Source organism: Sinocyclocheilus grahami, unplaced genomic scaffold, assembly GCF_001515645.1.
Source record: "Sinocyclocheilus grahami isolate Dianchi unplaced genomic scaffold, SAMN03320097.WGS_v1.1 scaffold85.1, whole genome shotgun sequence".
NCBI classification, from domain to species: domain Eukaryota; kingdom Metazoa; phylum Chordata; class Actinopteri; order Cypriniformes; family Cyprinidae; genus Sinocyclocheilus; species Sinocyclocheilus grahami.
The window spans coordinates 2,043,093-2,061,410 of record NW_015505264.1 but is presented as its reverse complement, the minus strand read 5'-3'; the positions used below and the strand labels follow the sequence as shown (position 1 = coordinate 2,061,410).

General features: G+C 36.9%; 1 protein-coding gene across 3 annotated transcripts in view; it reads right to left on the bottom strand.

Moving 5' to 3' along the window:
- The window catches only part of sh3kbp1 (SH3-domain kinase binding protein 1), a 64,071-nt gene that overhangs the window by 31,577 nt on the left and 14,176 nt on the right, over nt 1–18,318 (bottom strand). For all 3 annotated transcript variants that reach the window (XM_016274236.1, XM_016274238.1, XM_016274237.1), the window contains exon 2: nt 12,859–13,016. In XM_016274236.1, coding sequence (XP_016129722.1) covers nt 12,859–13,016 — 158 coding nt within the window. The remainder of the gene's footprint in view (nt 1–12,858; nt 13,017–18,318) is intronic.

Genomic DNA, 18,318 nt, shown 5'->3' with positions numbered 1-18,318 from the left:
TGGGCTGTTCCAGATGGTCAATAGAAGCTGGTTTTCACAGCGTCCCATCATTCCTCGGTCTTCCACTACACAGGGAGGAGAAAAAAGTCATCATGTGCTTCGGGGAATGACAAGCCCTCTCATACACAACAGCGTAGACGACCTTGGTACGCTGGCACTGCTCTTTGATCAATGCCACAGGCTTGCTCACGCTGAGAATCAGGCTACACGGCGTACGAAAAAGTCTTGCAATAATTTACTCTGGTAAAAAGAGATTTCACATTGGAAGACAGAGTAGGTAAATAATGGAAATGTCTGCACCACAAAAACATGACTTAATGGCTGTTTTTAATCATGTTTATTTATTAACATATATTATTTATTTATTAAGTCTCAGTTATTTGTGCAGGTTTGAATATAAAAGTAGCTTTGACAACAAGTTCAGATATTTTAATAGAAGTACATTAGATTGATGTTAAAGCTAGAATTTAGCATGTTAACGTATATGTTTAAATGACTTGCGCCCTGGTTAGAGAGGTCATATTGAATTTTTTTCATATTTCGGATGAAAACGAGGGATAGACTTAGTCTTTATAATGGCACACAAGGTCATAGATCACATAATTTTCGCCAACTCACAACTTTTAAAATGTTTCATGGAGTTTTTGTCTATTGAAAGTCTTTTCAGAAAGACGCTTCAACTGAACAATCGGCTTGTTGTTAAACAGCAGTACAATCCACAGAATGCACTGCATTTCTCTCTCTCACAGCCTTGTTTTCATTTCTATCAAAACCCTGACTAAGGTCTATAGCAGCTATAAAAAAAAAAGTAAAAGATTGCATGTCCGCATCAACTTTTTGATTTAATTAGCATGCTAACTGTTCTACACTTACACAACCGGCAGATTAAAATCCTCCTGAAAATATTGTGTACTGTAAATATTGTTGGTTTTTATGATGAACTGCTCTGATGTTCCTCATTTGAAAGTCACTTTGTATAAAGGTGCCTGCTTAATGAATACATTTAAACGTAAATGTACTTTTAACTACCTTAAAAATTCAAGCAAACTTTTTTGATACCACAGTGTTCTTTTGCATTTGGTTGCATTCCAACTAGCTGATTATAGAGTTTTAATGTCTTAAGACGGTCACATTTACTGTTGTTTACAGGCAAAATTCAGTCATTTTGATATGAATACACATGAACAGGAATTTTGTTTCAGTTCAACTGGTCTTGCAAATTCGCTGTGTTTACCAACAGAAAGCTGCTTGGTTTGAAAGTGACTTCTGTGTGAGCTGTGCTTCATGCATTGCTACACTATTGACAACAGATAAGGGACCTTTTTGTCTGCAAAATAACGTAACCTCACCCAAGTTCAACCCTTTAACAAAATTGTCAAATTATTCAGTGCTTCTTTAAGACCGATCAGTCAGCTAGGCTATTTATTGTTTAGACGACCCAATGTAGCTCTGCACAAGCAAAATGGGTACTACATTTGGTAACTTCAATTGTTTAATTTGATAAGTCCATCACAGACATTAAAAAATTTCCAAGGCTTTGTGAAATCCCCCATAAATGTCTTTATCAACAGTGGTGGTGGCTGGGAATACATCAAGTCAAGATTGCAGTGAAGTGCAGTTCTACGTAGAACAGAAGAATGGAACGAGAACAATGAATGATGTAAAACTAAGAATCCAGCACACCATCTAAACCTCTCTCTCAGGTTAGGAGGTTAAATGCTCTACAACCCAGTTACATCAGCAAGTGCTTCAGGATGCTGGGTCCAGGATACAGAATTCCACGTTTCAGGGTGAAATGCATCATTGCCTGTGACACAGTTTTGCGAGCTGCCGCCCCATGGATTATTAGTGCAGTGAAGCGACAACAGAGCCCCACGCTGAGACACACATTCCCACATGCAAAAGTACAGATAGGTAGAAATGACAATCACATGCAGAAAAACAACATACACATGTAGACACATCCACGCGTGATTTTGAAGGATTTAGTTAGACATCTAAGGGGCCAAAAAGGCTGAAAGTAACACGTAAAGCCCCTTAAAGACAGCATGTTTATGCTATGAAGACAAAAACAAGCAGTGGACAAAAAAATGTATTAACATTAATAATGTCATCTCTCTTTCTCTCTATAATACATTCCTTAATAACAACAAATAATGGCAACGGTCTCTGTGAAATGTTGCAAAGACAACACCAAAAAATAAAGATCTGATTAAGCTCATCATGAATATATTCCAAATATTCAATGCCATGAATGTAAACTTTGCCAATTCCAGTGATTAACTGTTCTGCATTGCGGACCATCTGAGCAGATCGAGCCTGTGCTGTTGAATCATAAATACTCTGGAGAAGCTGGAGTCATGGTCGTTGCAATTTACTGCTAAATGTAGCAGTGATGGCATATTTATTAAAAATTTCACTGTTGAAGTATGCAAGCTGTAAGTACGCATAAGCATTTGATGGCATTAATTTGGTTATGGTGCATAGATCACATTATGATGATGACATAATAATTACTATGCAACAAAACATCAAATACTAACACCACTATTTTTTTTTAAATGCAATTAATAATAAAAAAATATGTTCAATAAGCACTATTTATGGCATTTAAGTTTTGTGCTGAAACCCAAAATATAAAATGAAATAAAAATAAAATCTAGTGAGATTTAAAACTATAGTAATAACCCTGAAGGACAGAAAAAAAATTAAGAGAGGAAAATGAAAGGTTAAAGGTAATTTATGACAGAACATAATCTCTTTATTTGAATTCAGAGAATAGCAGATTATCTCCGTTTAATTAAAAACGTGATACTGAAACAATCCTTGCCAGCTGTGTTGGCTTGAATCAGAGAATTAAAAAGAGAGGAAGAAAAGCAGGCAGATAGAGGGATGGCATGAGTCCAGACATGATTGAGCGCTTGTGAAGAACGGATGCCTGTCTATTCAAAATTACATCGCTCATTTAATCACAGAAGAGGCTAAATTATCAGTCCATTATCACATCACCAAAACAGGAAGCTGGAGCACATGCATGACTGAACCAATCTGCCAGAAAGGAAGTCCCCCATACAAGAACTGACCGGCCCACGAGAGTGCTTGCAACTGTGCATTTATCATCCTTTATTATCATAACCTCCCCTTTGCATGTGGCAGCTCAGCTGAACTACAAAAGATCTGATTGAAGCATCATGGCAGATCATAAATCGACAGACAAACAGGATAAGGGTGAGATTTAGTTGTGGCAGACCTCAAACAGGAAACACCTGTAGATGGCAACATGCATTCTTGTCTCTTTCACTTAAAGAAAAATGCACACTTCCACTTATACACCAGATGAGATGGGTGAGATACAAGTTGTCCTCAATGACTAATTGATTAACTTGTTGACCAAGTGTGGTTGAGTAGAATTTTTAGCAGTGGTGCTTTAGAGACATAACTTTGAAACTAAAAGTATTCTTTTTAAAAATAAAAAAATAAATATAAAAAAATAATGATAATAAAATATTAGTGCTGTCAAACGATTAATCACATCCAAAATAAAGTTTTTGTTTACATAATAAATATACACAGTACACATACATATATTATGTATACATAAATACACACACTGCATGTATATATTTTAGACAATTTTTATTTTTTTATAAATTAAATATATTTATTTATAATATATATTATATGAATATAAATATAGATATTAGGGGTGTGCCATATTATACCGTCCACGATAACACCGGTATAATTTTTTTTTAAAGTGTAATATTGCGCTATCAATGATATAGCGACGTGATGACATATGGCGGATATACGTTCCCTAGCCCGCACAACAACAACACCACAATCCCAATAGGTGTGTTCGACTTGAAGCAGAGCTGCGCAGACTGATCGGTGTATGACATCAAAGTCCTAGAGCATATTTGAGCGCACACTCTTACCTTCAAAAATGCAAAGGTGCATATCTTTAGCGAAGCAGCGCGGAGAGCCGCTTCTGGGATGCTTCTGAAACGGGCCGCGGCTCCGCTGGTGTAAACACAAGCAATAGGCTTGTTTGAGATGAGCAAAATCTGCGCAGAACCGATCGCCGGTGATCACCGCAAGATGCATGCTGGTTAGAAAAGTGTCCGAGTTACGTCCGACTTGCTCTGATGTCATGCTGACGTGTGCCAAAAAACTCTCGCGACGGTGAGGCGGCTGTGTCGGATTGTGCAGTTGAGCGCAGTTGCTCTCCATCGACTGCGCTAATCAAAAGCATGATGGGAAACGACTGACTGACGACACAGCTTAACAGCAGCTTAATGCTCATTGGTTCAGACAACCGTGATGCTGCGTTCTCGTCTAAAATGTTTTTTTTTTTAAATCTGATTTCATGTGATTATGTATTTAAATTATGCATGAATATTCCCAAACACGATGACAGTGCCATGTGACAGTCATGTTTGTATTAAAGTAAAAATGGATGATAAATACGCCTTTCGTATGGAATTAAATAGCAAGCACTTTGAGTGTCTTGTTCATCATATTTATTTTCATAAAAGCAACAGAACTGAAATTATATCACGTTTATTAGCAACACAGCACATGAGTGTGAATAACGCGATATCTGCCTTTGATCTCGATGGTATCTGTTCCACTTCGAGAGGTCAGAACTGTCCGTCTTGACTGCGCTTATTTCACTCCTCCCCTCATTGCAGCCACCTACTCTTCGCCAAACTTTCAGGCGAGGCGAGGCGCACCTCAAACAAGCCTATTGATTAGAGTGGCCACGTCGGAGCCTAACGTGCCGCAGACGCGTGCAGTGTAAATAAGGGGTAAGTCACTCTCGCGGTATTTTGACGTCATACGATCGGTCTGCTACAAGTCGAACACACAGCTGCTGCTGCCACATTATTACAATAGATTTACACTTCAAATTAGGTAGTCTGTCATCGATGACAGTAGCTCATTGGAAAAGGATGGAAAATGCCCTTCATTTTGTTTGCACTAATAAATGCTGCTGCCTGCCAGCTGCAATCACCAATAAAAAGTTGTTATATGTTTTTTTTTCTATATCGTCATAAATATCGTTATCGCAAATATTCTTGAAATATCTAGGGCTGGACCAGAATATTCGATTATTCAATTCGATTATTCGAATATTCGTTCGGTGGGTTGGCAGTCGATTTTCAATTTTGAGATTTGAACATTCTTTTTTTTCCCCGAACACCTGGCATCCCCTGCAAAATGGTTTTCATTTGCGCTTAAATATGAATCCCCCATGAGTGAACGTCATGAATAATTACATTTGGAAGAGAAGACAAAAATGCCGAAGACCTCAGCTGTGTGGGAGCACTTTAAATTGAGTGAGGACAAGACACAGGCAGTGTGCCAAATATGCTATTTGAAACTGGCCTACCACAACAACACAGCAAGTTTGAAAAATCACCTGAGTTCTGCAAGTAGTACGCCTATAGTATATTGTTGGTGTAAAAAAACGAGCTGCTTTTATCCGCCATATTAATCAGTAATTTTACACATGATAAAAACGTGCACTTAATTTGCTTGGAAAATACTTGCGAATACGGCAGTCATTAAAAAAAAAAAACTTACAGTAGCCCAGCTTATTATTAATTAGGGCGGTGCAAAAAATAGATTACGATTTTCATGCGCATCTCATCAGTAAAGGCGCTCCTGTGATTAGTAGTAAATCTCCAGCACGTGCGTTCAGATGGCGTAGCATTTACTACACAGAGCCGTAGTTCACTGACAAGCTACATAAAAGATTTTGTGTGGCTTGTCAGACCTGTGTGATTTATATAACTAGTGCAGTGTCCGTTCTTGGAGCATATAAGCCCTGCCCGCGCGAGGCGTGCCGCTTCCGGCTCGTGCTGTTCTGTAGTTTATTAAAAGTTTATTAATTCTAAATGTGTCGCGTGTCCATATTGCACCAAAATGCGGCACTGCACTCCCTTGGGTCCGCAGCAACACACCCGGCACGCATGAAGTCGATTGGATGAACGGTTCTCGACATAATAAAAATGCAAACAGACAGACACACACACACACACAGATTCCTGCCTTTATTACACCGTGTCTACACCGGACGCGACAGCTAAAGTCGGTCTACACTGGACGCGACAAAGCAACCATTGAAAATCATTTGAAATTTGAATCATTACGTCATAAATAGAATGCAACAGCAGTTTACTGTCGGGAATTTGTTGCGCCGCGCCGCATTCAGTGTAGACAATATTAGAGCCCTGGATTTCAGCCCGGGCCCGATGGGCCCTGACTTTTTTACGCACCTCGGGCCGGGCTTCGGGCCAATTTTCACATCATAGTTCAGACGCGGGCCGGGCCTCTGGCCTGTTTTAGGCATCTCATTTTTATATTTTAGATATCTCCTTATTTTTATATTTTAGACATCCATCAATTAGTGATGAAAAAAATGGTCACACTGGTGGAAACAACACGAGACCGTGCTACCGCGACTGCCAAGAGCGGCTCGACGGTGTTTATTGTCAGCAGCAGTACGGTGCGTGGCGTCAGCGCAGCTGAACAGTTCTGTGTTCAAATGCACGCAATAGGCTTAAGCTTGCCGTAAAGTACTAAAATAGTACTCTCCAGATTGCCATCCATCTTGAATGTTTCTTGATCACACAAAACGCCTAAGGAAAACTCAAACATTAACTGTTATATGGGGTGAAGAGATGGTTTAACAGAGAATGTTGCTGCCTGGCATTAGCATCATCAAGGAATAAAGAATATTTACATATAGCGCACAGAAATTGAAGATCTGGGCCCGTATTCACAAAACATTTTATCTTTCCACTAAGAGTTCTCCTAAATAGCAGTAAAAAATTGTAGCTAAGATTTTCTTAATAAAACCTATTCATAAAGCTGCTGAGACAAACTTTTACTAAGGAATAGAGAGAAGTCTTCAGCTAAGAGTAAGGGCGGGGTTGACCTCGTTGCTATGCATGATGTCAGCGTGCTTACTAACTATGCACACAGTGATTGGCTGATAGGGGAGGGGTCTCTGTCAGAGATTTATTCATAGAAATATTGTGGAGCACGATGTTGCCATATATAAAGGTTTAAAAATAAAAATGTTGCCACATTCAAATAAAGGCTAAGTGTCACTAATTAAACAAGTATGTGTGTTTAGCTAATTGTCAGCCTCTTACATGTATGCTTCTTGAAACAATTAGAGAATATGCATATAAACAGCCTTTTAATTAATGGAGTAGAATAATCATGGCTGATAGTAATACATGAAAACGTAAAAAAAAAAATGGATGCAAGACCAGCTGTTACATCTTGCCATACTGGTTAATGAAAACAAGGATTAATCAAAGGAAAATTTAGAGTTGGGATAACCTCCAAAACCAAAGGCGATACCTTTTTAAAAAGTCATGATCACCAAATGTTTCTAAAATGTTTACATTCAGAGGCAGATTGCCGGCAACAGCCATTTTAGGATAGTTTGTGGTTTGATCTTAGTGACTTAGAAGTCCTCTTCACTACTCCTAACCTTTCACAGATTTAGGAGCTAGTTTTAGAGCTAAAACTCTTTGTGAAATACTCTTAGAGCAAAAATTTCCTAAAATTTTTAATTGTAGAAATTTTTTAAATTTCTAAATTTAGTCCTAAATTTAGAATTGACACGCCCATTATTTAACGCTGTTAAGATTTTCTCCTACTTTTAGCTTTAAGATGTTTTGTGAATACGGGTCCAGATTTACATTTATTTGTTGGAAATGTATTTATGTGGTCAAGTATAAATAGAAACCCCAATCAGATAGCAATCAACAAAATAAACAGGCCAAAAGAGCGGCCTTTGAGCAACAAAACTTTCCCCTAGAAGCGATCTCAATACAAGCCAGCGGTGCTTGATTTGTGCATATTTCTCACCTGATTCAGACGACTTTCACTGAAGAAAGCAATATCGTAATAAGAGGATTCGTATTTTACCCAGAAGCAATGGTTTGTAGTTAAAAATGTCTTAATGATAGATTTGTTTCTTAATGACATTAAATTATTAGTTGTGTGGATTATTGTGTTTTTATCAGCTGTTTAGACTATCGTTCTGATGGCACCCATTCACCAGAGGATCCATTGCTGAGGAAGTTTAAGATTCTCCAGAGCTGTTCTGATGATAAAAACAAACTCATCCACATCTTGGATGGCCTGAGGGTGAGTAAATCTTCAGCAAATTTTAATTTTTGAATGAACTATTCCTATAAATCTGTATGACTGACTTTATTCTGTGAAACACAAAAGAAGACATTTCAAAAAATAATGTCTGAACTGTTTTTGTTCATATAACCAATGGGAGCGACAATGGACCCCATTGACTTTCACTGCAAGAAAAGAAAAACTATACTGTACGTTTTCAACTTTGGGTGAACTATCCCACTACCTATTTTTATAATCAAGGTTACACAGCCTGTGAAAAAAATCATCAGATTATTTAAAGAAATAACTTTGTTTTAGTGTCTTCAGAATGAGTTCATCGGTTGTGCTCAAGCTGTGAAAAGTATGCTTAAATTACACCCGTTGAATTTCACACAGTCTCGCTGTTAAAGCATCTACCCTTCCTCAGTGCCATCAGAGGAAGTCTGCACTTCCCTCTACCATGAACCATAGAAAAGGAAGTGACCTCACGAAGCTGCAGAGTCTCTCTGTACACTGCATAAACTGCATCTTTTACAGACCTACAGACGAGCTGAAGGTTATGAAATCGAAATTAAAACCAGAACATTAACAGTATTTTGTGCTTTTTAAATCCGTCATAAAAGATTTCAATACATTTTTTTCGATTTATATTTACATATGTGTGTATTTTTATCCTCATCTTATTTTTATTGCCTGTGTGTTGTTGTTGTTGTCTCTGTGTACTGGAAGCTTGTGACACTAAAACAAATTCCTTGTATGTGCAAGCATACTGGGCAATAAAGCTCTTTCTGATTCTGATTCTGAAAGATCAAAAATAGCCTTAAGTAATCAGAGACTAAATTTAGACTTGATTCAGACTTGAAATACTCAAGTTTTGAGTGGGCTTTTACATAAAGAAAAAACTTGCCTAAAGTAGATCAATGGTTTGTTTTTTTAGATGAACAGTTCCTTCCTTTCCAACTTTGATTCAAGTAAAATTTCACATGCTTTCATTTACACAAGCATCTCTTAACGAACAAATAAACAGAGACTAAGAGAACAAGAAAATTAATTGTCTTGCAATTAGGGTTGAGTACCGAACTCGGTACTTTTAAGGGTATCGACCGAATTGCGTCGGTACTATCGAGTACCGATTCACGTTAAATTAATCGGTGCCAAATTTCGGTACCTGAGAACGCATCTGGGCGCATACGCTACAGAGAGAGAAAGAGAGACCCTGTGGCATGATGTCACCCTTGCAACTCATTCAAACAACACACAGGGCAAGCTGAAATGTTCTGAAGTGTGGTTAAATAGCGCCATGTGGTTTCTGAGAAAACGCGGACGGGATCGCGGAGTCCATTCATAAAAACTTCATTTACTTTATAGCGCGGAATGCCATGGAATTCGTCAATTTTGGACGAATAAATCAAAAGTAGCCACTGCCACTTAATTTGAATCGCAATATGAACTAGTGTCTGTGAATATTAAAATGAAAAAAGACATGCTATGAATCCTGCATGTTCCGCTTGCCTCTGTATGAATGAATGGCGGCGACGCGGTTTTGTTTACTACACAAAAACTGAAGCACGTGTGACGCTCGCTGTGATTTTCGGCCTCTGCATCTCACTATATGACGGCATGAACACAAAAACTTAATCTCCAGAGCTGCTTTGCGAGAATTTTACCATTTTATTTGATAAAACTAGCATCATCATGCTGTATACACACAGAAACTTCATGGCAACCTGTCAAAATAAAAGTATGGTTTAACATGTAACAGAAATATATTACTCTTGTATTACTTTTGTACAGTAAAATGTACATCTTTAAATATTCAATTTTCTATCAAATTTAAATAAAACAATTAAATGATAAAAATAAATATTACAACCAGCTTAATCACTTAATTGTAGAAAAAAATAATACAATTATTAGCCTATTAAATAATGTTTTAAAGAAATATTCACACAATTTTTCTTCCATGTATTAATTTCAACAGTAAACCTCAGTTTGTTTGCCAAAAAATGTTGGGGGGGGGGTCTGTAGTGCCCTATTGTTCAAAATGTTGAAATTGAGACTTTTGGACTTATTTTTTCACTGAAATAAATGTTTTTGTAATTACACAGAGAGTAAAGTACTGAAAAAAGGTACCGTTGGGTACCGGCACCGAAATTCAGCTACCGATACCGCTACCGTACCGATTAAAATGTGAACGGTACCCAACCCTACTTGCAACAGGGTTATAGAACATGCAAAATATAAAACTACTAACACAAAAACTACTAAAAAACACAAGGGCTTTTGAGACTTTACTTGTAAACATTTCAGCCAACCACATGATTTTCACTGAAGTTCACACCAATATTAGTGGTATTATTGTTACAGTACTGTATAAACAAAAGGAGTGTCCAATGAGAACTGTACTAATAAAGTACTAAAACCTATCCCACTGTGATTAGAAAGAGTCTCATATATCACGGCTTCCTGGTGCTAACAAGTATGTAGCGCTACAACGCTAACAAGCTTTCATGGACTCCTCACACCTGAGCTCATGACAATCTGCTGGTGGAGTTCACAGGTTTCTTTCTGCAATACGCCCCTGATGTACTGGTGTCACTGGAGAGAGAGCCAGAGAGGGAGTGCACAAGTCATAGAAATACTCTCTCTCACTTTCTCTCCAAATCAACATTAGCATCCTGTTCGTCTGTGACCAATACTCTTTCAGTCAGCAGCACATACACCGACACACAACCTCTCCATCCTCTGACAGTCAGCAATAGTGGCCTGCTGAGTTCAGCTCAACACAAACATACACACTTGTGAACACACACTCAACAATATAGCTCAACAATATAACAAGTGATGTAACGAAAATTCTATATATATTCGCATTGACTTGTTGGCATCAAAACATGTAGAATTATTTTTTAAAGCACTTTTTGTTTGGAGATACAGCGCCAAATGTACTAAACGGGGCAAATTAGTGTGAGAACCCAATCCCATAAAAGCACAGACGGGAGTGGAAAGCTGTCGTGCCTTATTGCTTTTATAAAACGGTTATTCCATACGTAGTAAGGTTTCACAGAATAAAACAGAGCAAATAAAGTGTAATGATATAAATAAAAACAGTATTCTTCCACCAAACAATGTAGTTCCTCAGAAACAGTTGTAGTTCCAACAAAGTGGTTGCCGAGCAACACACAGAAGTAAACAAAGGTGTATGTTTGTAGTGTAATTTACAACAGCTTTGAACGCGGCTCAACCAATCAGAATCAAGGACCGGAACTATCCGTTTTATAATAGTAAACTGATTACTGCAAATCTTAGTAAATCACCTTGCATGATTTATTTAAACACTCTCCCATAAATTGTGTCTGAAAGGTTGCAAAAATACTCTGTTTTTCAGTTCTCTCAGTTGCAAAAATAACTATCCATCACTGCGCCTTAGTAAAAAAAAAACTATAAAATTATTAGATTTTTACTGCAATTAACATTTTAAATCTACACTACCATTCACAAGTTTGGGCTCTATAAGATTTTTTATTATTTTTGAAAGTCATCTCCAATGCTCACCAAGACTGCTTTTACTTGAGCAATACAGTAAAATAGTAATATTGTGAAATACTATTATAATTCAAATAACTGTTTTTTATTTTAAATTGTCATTTATTTCTGTGATGGCAAAGCTGAATTTTCAGCAGCCATTACTTGAGTCTTCAGTGTCACATGATCCTTCAGAAATCATTCTAATATGTGACCATGGACCACAAAACCAGTCATAAGGGTCAATTTTTCAAAATTGAGATTTATGCATAACCTGAAAGCTGAATAAATAAGCTTTCCATTAATTTGTTAGGATAGGACAATATTTGGGGCGAGATACAACTATTTGAAAATCTGGAATCTGAGGGTGCAAAAAAAAAATCTAAATATTGAGAAAATCGCCTTTAAAGTTGTCCAAATTAAGTTCTTAGCAATGCATATTACTAATCAAAAATTAAGTTTTGAAATATTTACAGTAGGACATTTACAAAATATCTTCATGGAACATGATCTTTACTTAATATCCTAATGATTTTTGTCATAAAATAAAAATCGATAATTTTGACCCATACAATGTATTTTTGGCTATTGCTACAAATATACCCCAGCGACTTATGACTGGTTTTGTGCTCCAGGGTCACATATGCTGATTTGCTGCTCAAGAAACATTTCTTATTATTATCGACGTTGTAAACAGCACTGATTCATATTTTTGTGGAAACATTGTGCAAACATTTTCTTTCAGGATTCTTCATTGAATTTCAAAAGATCACCATTTATTTGAAATAGCAATCCTTCGTAACATAGTAAATATTTTTACAGTAAATAGAACTGTTAATATCGTACTGTACTGACCCCAAACTTTTGAACGGTAGTGTAATTGGTCATATTCCATGTTTGACTGAAATTTTTTTTAAAAACCTTTTCAAAGTACATATTGAGATATGTATTGGATACTGTCAAAAGTGTGAAATTTCAAGATAGAAGTGTTTTTGCCATTTCGCTCAGCCCTAACACTCTATGCGCACTCACTCACACTCTGAAAAAAGTGTTGATAGCTTGGTCATGCTAAATTAAGGCGAAGAACCGATGACTTGTGGTGAGACTAGGCTGTGAATCCGTCCACTACCTCCTGCAGGGAAAGGTCAAAAGGGAAATGCTGAGTTCAGCACTTACTCTGACAAAGTTGTCAGGGAAGAGCCCCCTCCGACCGTCCAGCTCTCCCACCCACCAGCCGCCCTCATCCTTCCTGATGTTACTGATGATGTCACCGACAGCGATGGTCAACTCGTCATCGTGCTGGGCCTGGTAATCAAACTCCACAATGGCTTCCACTGAGAGAGAGAGAGAGAGGAAAACAAACAGAGCAATTTAGAGGTCATGGCTACATGCAGGAAGCAGGATATACAGTATTACTGTACAAGACTCACACAGACACGTAACTTTCACCACTGAATGAAAATGACAGCACCATCTACACAACATCCATTTATATCGCTTATAAAAATCAAGATATAGTTGTGATCATTACACTTGGTCTTATAGAAAATGCAAACATTTTAAATATGGCTTTTGTGATTCAACATATGCAACCCACAGAGACCCTGTTTTTGGTAACAACAACACTAGGCTGTTACAGGTGGTTGCTAGGGTGTTGCTATGTAAGTACTAAGATGTTTAAAATGTTTTTAGTGTGTTGTTATGCTGCTGTGTGTAGCGTCTCGACCAATCTGACACACTAATTTTAATTTGATTTAACAAATCAATTATTCATTAGGTTAACAAATCGTCACAGTCCCCTCACTCAATAAACTGGATGCCAGGATGTCTGCTGAACACCAGGCCCTCTGGTCACCATGACAACTAATCATGATATCACTGGTTTTATGACCCCCCAGGAATGTGAGAAGGATAGCCCACTCTTTGTCCCAAGGAAAAGCAGAGTAGAAATGGACTGTGTTCTAGTTAATTCATAGAAAAACCGTTATTTGAATGAACACACATATTTCTTCAGGCCATTGAGTATATTATTGTCATTGTGTATTTTGTCTTTGATATTCTTAGACTATTTTAGTATGCTTGTGAGGGGACCCATTCCTGATCCTCCCTTTTCACTATATGTAATCTTACCTTGTTTAGTATCTATGAATTAGCCTTCTTATGATCGAAACAAGCGTGTATATTATATGGTGGTACATAGGCAATATATATTAGGGCCCTGAGAATCGTTAATAATTTCGATTTAAGTCCATTTGCAAATTGATATATTAAGTATCAGTTACACCTTTTTACAAGGTTTGTTTGAACTAAGAATCTGACGTTTTCCCTCAGGTTTTAGATCTGCTGAAGGTTCCATGGTTCCATAAAATTAATTCTTTATGCCTCTTTCTATGCTGAGTTAAACTTTAACCCTTTCCTATACCAACTGTATGTGTGTGTGTGTGTATGTGTATGTTAGACCAGCTTAATGTGTTTATGTAGTATGTTAGACTAGTTTAAGTGTTTATGTAGTTAATAAAACCTTACTTGTATCACACTTGACGTTGTTCATTGTTTGCTCATAACCGGAGTCACTGATCATGCAGATTTACGTTACAAGCTTGTAGAATTGTACAGTAAGAAAGTTATTTCCCTTAACCAGGAAATTAACGTTCTTGGAATTGACAAGACAGTTGACCCTGAGAGGTCAGCTAAATATCTACAGCGGATCTAAAATATGAATAGTTAATTATAACTAGTTATGGTTAATTATTCATATTTCCCCATGAGCTGATTCGCTACATGTGTGTTCTGGGATGTTTGAATGGCTCTTGGTTGGTCGGTCATTCTAAAGTATTCCGGATGGTTTCTACTGGGTTGCTATGTAATTCCTGGGTGTTGTGGTTGGTTTCTAGGGTGTTGCTATGTGATTCTAAGACATGGCTAGATAATTATCAGGGTGTTATGGGTGGTTGCTAGGGTGTTTTTATGTTTGAAATATTTTAGAATGTTGCTAGGTGAATCTAGGTTGTTCTGGATGGTTTCTATGATGTTGCTAGGTGATTCTAAGACATGGCTAGATATTCTAGGGTGTTATGGGTGGTTGCCAGGGTGTTTTTAAGTAATAAAAGCTGTTTCCGGGTGGTTGCTAGGACGTTGCTATGTTGGTACTAAGGTGATTTTGAGTGTGTTAGTGTGTTACAATGCTGCTATGTGTTCTGGTTTGTTTATAAGGTGTTTTCAGATTATTCTAATGTATTCTGATTGGTTTCTAGGGAACTGATAAGTGATTTTAATGTATTCTGTATTGTTTCTAAGGCATTGCTAGGCATTTGTGAGTTGTTATGCTTCTGTGTTCAGAGTTGATTCTAGGGTGTTGTTAGACTACTTTAATGCATTCTAGATGGTTTATAGATGTTGCTAGTTGATTCTAGAGTGTTCTGGGTGGTTTCTAGTGTGTTGCTAAGTGATGTCCTGGGCGTTTTTATGTCATTCTGAGCAGTTGCTTATTATTTCAAGTCAAAAGAGCCCATTCCCAAATCACTATGATATTTTGGTCTCTAGATATGACTTGGGATTTTCTTCGATATAAGTCTAAGGGAGTTTTTCACCCATTTTATTGTCCTTGATTGAGAAAATCGTAAGTGTAAACACTTTTAATCACAATGATTTATTTTTATTGCAATTTCATTTGTCGCCACTATGGTGTAGAAATTACACATTGCACCCTTTAAGGTTTATGCAAATCCCCAAATGAACAATAGAAATAGTGATGCTTACCACAAAAAAAATACTTTATATGTGCTCTGACAATATCATAACTTATTTTAATCATAGATTTACAGCAATAAAACATTTACTGAGATAGCAAGAGAAATATATGAGTCCTTCCATAGGGATAAGAGCTAATAGGCCCCTGGAGCATAAGCAGGCATCATGTTTTCGCTGCAGATAGGAGTATTACTCTATGCGAGATCAAGGCAGGAGCGAAAGCAACAAAACAAGGATCCGAGAAATTAAAGTGACAAGATATTTTCACGTTACAGCTAATAATATTAAAAAGAAGCTTTTTGAACTCTAGTGAACTACACATGTGCTATTTCTGGTAGGAAAGTGCAAGATGAGAATGTCATTCTCTCAGCTTTGGATTTAAATTTAATTGTGCGTTTGCATGAGGTCATGACGGTGAGGAGGGGTTAGCGTGAGGATGGGGATGAGAGATGGAGATACAACATCACAATGATGCGTTTATGACTCATCAAGCAATGCCACACAAGACGAGATCACACCCACGCCTCGCTCCAATGCAATGCACACTGCACTGCACACTCACACAGCAGGACACTGTAAACATCCTTTGTGACTTCTATATGATGTTTGATCTATATGGCAGCTCTGACTACAGGTTTCATATCGGAAACGACCCACCCGGATTATTACTTCATTTACAAGGGTATCGATAACCTACCATTAGATACTCAAAAATACATTAATGCATGGTCTTTAGCAGGGCTGTCCAAACTCGGTCCTGGAGGGCCGGTGTCCTGCAGAGTTTAGCTCCAACCCTAATTAAACACACCTGAACCACCTAACCAAGCTCTTACTAGGCATAGAAACTTCCAGTCAGGTGTGTTGAGGCAAGTTGGAGCTAAACTCTGCAGGACACCGGCCCTCCAGGACCGAGTTTGGACAGCCCTGGTCTATAGGATCCCTCAGATGACCCTACAGAATATTCTGGAAACTGCTGAGCTGTGCAGGGAGGAAAGCATGAGATCTTATAACAGAAATCAGTCAGCCCGCAGCCATAACAAACACAAAGGTAACAAATACTTCCAAACATCTGGTGGAACACGCCTACGCATATGCACAGACAAAAAAAACCTACAGGCATAAACCCACACACATATAAATACAGAAATGCTACAGTCTGTATTTTTATATGGAGATTTATCATCTCTAATGGCTGATCAGGCCCAGCCAGACTCTCTGCAGACTTTTCTCTCCTTTCCTCCATTACTTTGCTGGGAAAAGTGTAGAATTCGATTTTAAAAAGCTTAAATTAATCAAAACAGAAAAGGACAATATACCAGGACAGTACTGGTTAACTTTTTTATGATTTTTTCATAATATGATATTTGTTATGCAGGCTATTGTATTGGTCAGTACTAAATATATTTCAAAATAATAATTTTCTATGTTTCATAATATAAATTATAATGTTGGGATGCCTAAACTAACAAAGCTATTAGTTTTCCATTTTAGCATTTTTTTATTCAATTTAGCGGAAAAAAGTTATAATTTTCAGTATTGGCTAAAATGTATACATTTTAAAATGTATTTATAAATTACATTTATATGTAACAATAACATTTAATATATACAATGAATATATAAACATATATTTATATAATAAAACAAACAATACAAGGATTGGGAAATGTGTACAATTTATAAATGATGGACATTCCATTTTTACCGGAAATCAGCTGCGTTCTGTGGAGTTTTGCAGGCATAGATCCTATACATTGGATCATGACCTAAATCACAACTATGCATCCTTGACTTTTCCACAGGCTAGGAACACAATGTTGGATCTTTTATTCTTTAAAAGACTTTATGCTAGACATTGATAACATTCTGAATGACAAACGTCAAGTCGGTCCATCTGTGTTTTTCTTTTGAGCAGTGTCTTCTCTCTCGCTCTCAATCTCTTTGTCGTCTTCCAGCTGTTTGAGTTTCTAAAGATGTGACAAAGCACAGCTGCCATGTTTATGGTGAAACATCTTTAAAAAAGCCTCCCACCCACACGTACACCCCCGCACTGAGAATACTTGAGTTTGTCTTGAATCTCCGCCACACCCACAAATGTCAACCTCTGTCTGACTTTTCAGCTCGACCTTTCTTCAACTGACCAACACAAACGCATTTACACACAACAACACAAAACCATCAAAACCATAAAATAACAAAGCTGTTTCCTGTTGATTCTTGTCTTTCTTCTGCTTTTTTATTGGTCACAAAAGAGACTGGAACAGTATTAGCCAGGATCCAGTTATCATATTACTGATACATCTGATACTGATACTTATATTATAATACATCCGGAGTAAGAAATTCAAAATATGGGGGACTGCTTTCTGTTAATTGAATTTTAGAAACTATATTCTCAAAAGAGCAACTATATTCTCAAAATAATTACTCAGAATTTGTGTTGTGTAATTAAAGTAATTGATATAACAATATATTTTTTAAATAAAATATTAATATATTTTGATAATTGAATTTTATCTGTAAGAGGAACTATATTCTCAAAATAATTACTCAGAATTTGTGTTAATGAATTTATTATATTGAACTATTTGACATCAAGGATAACAGATTATTCATTAAAAAAATTATATATATATATATTTACAGTAGGCTTACCGTGCTCGTAGCGTGTGTCGCTGCACGCTGTAGCATACCATTTCATATCAAAGCGCGAAATAAACTACGTGCATGCAATGTCATGGTCAGTTACGTCATGAATTTACCAAAAAGGCAATTAAAGTTGTAAAGTTAATTAAAACTGTGCGTGCATGTAATATATATATATATATATATATATATATATATATATATATATATATATATATATATATATATATATATATATAT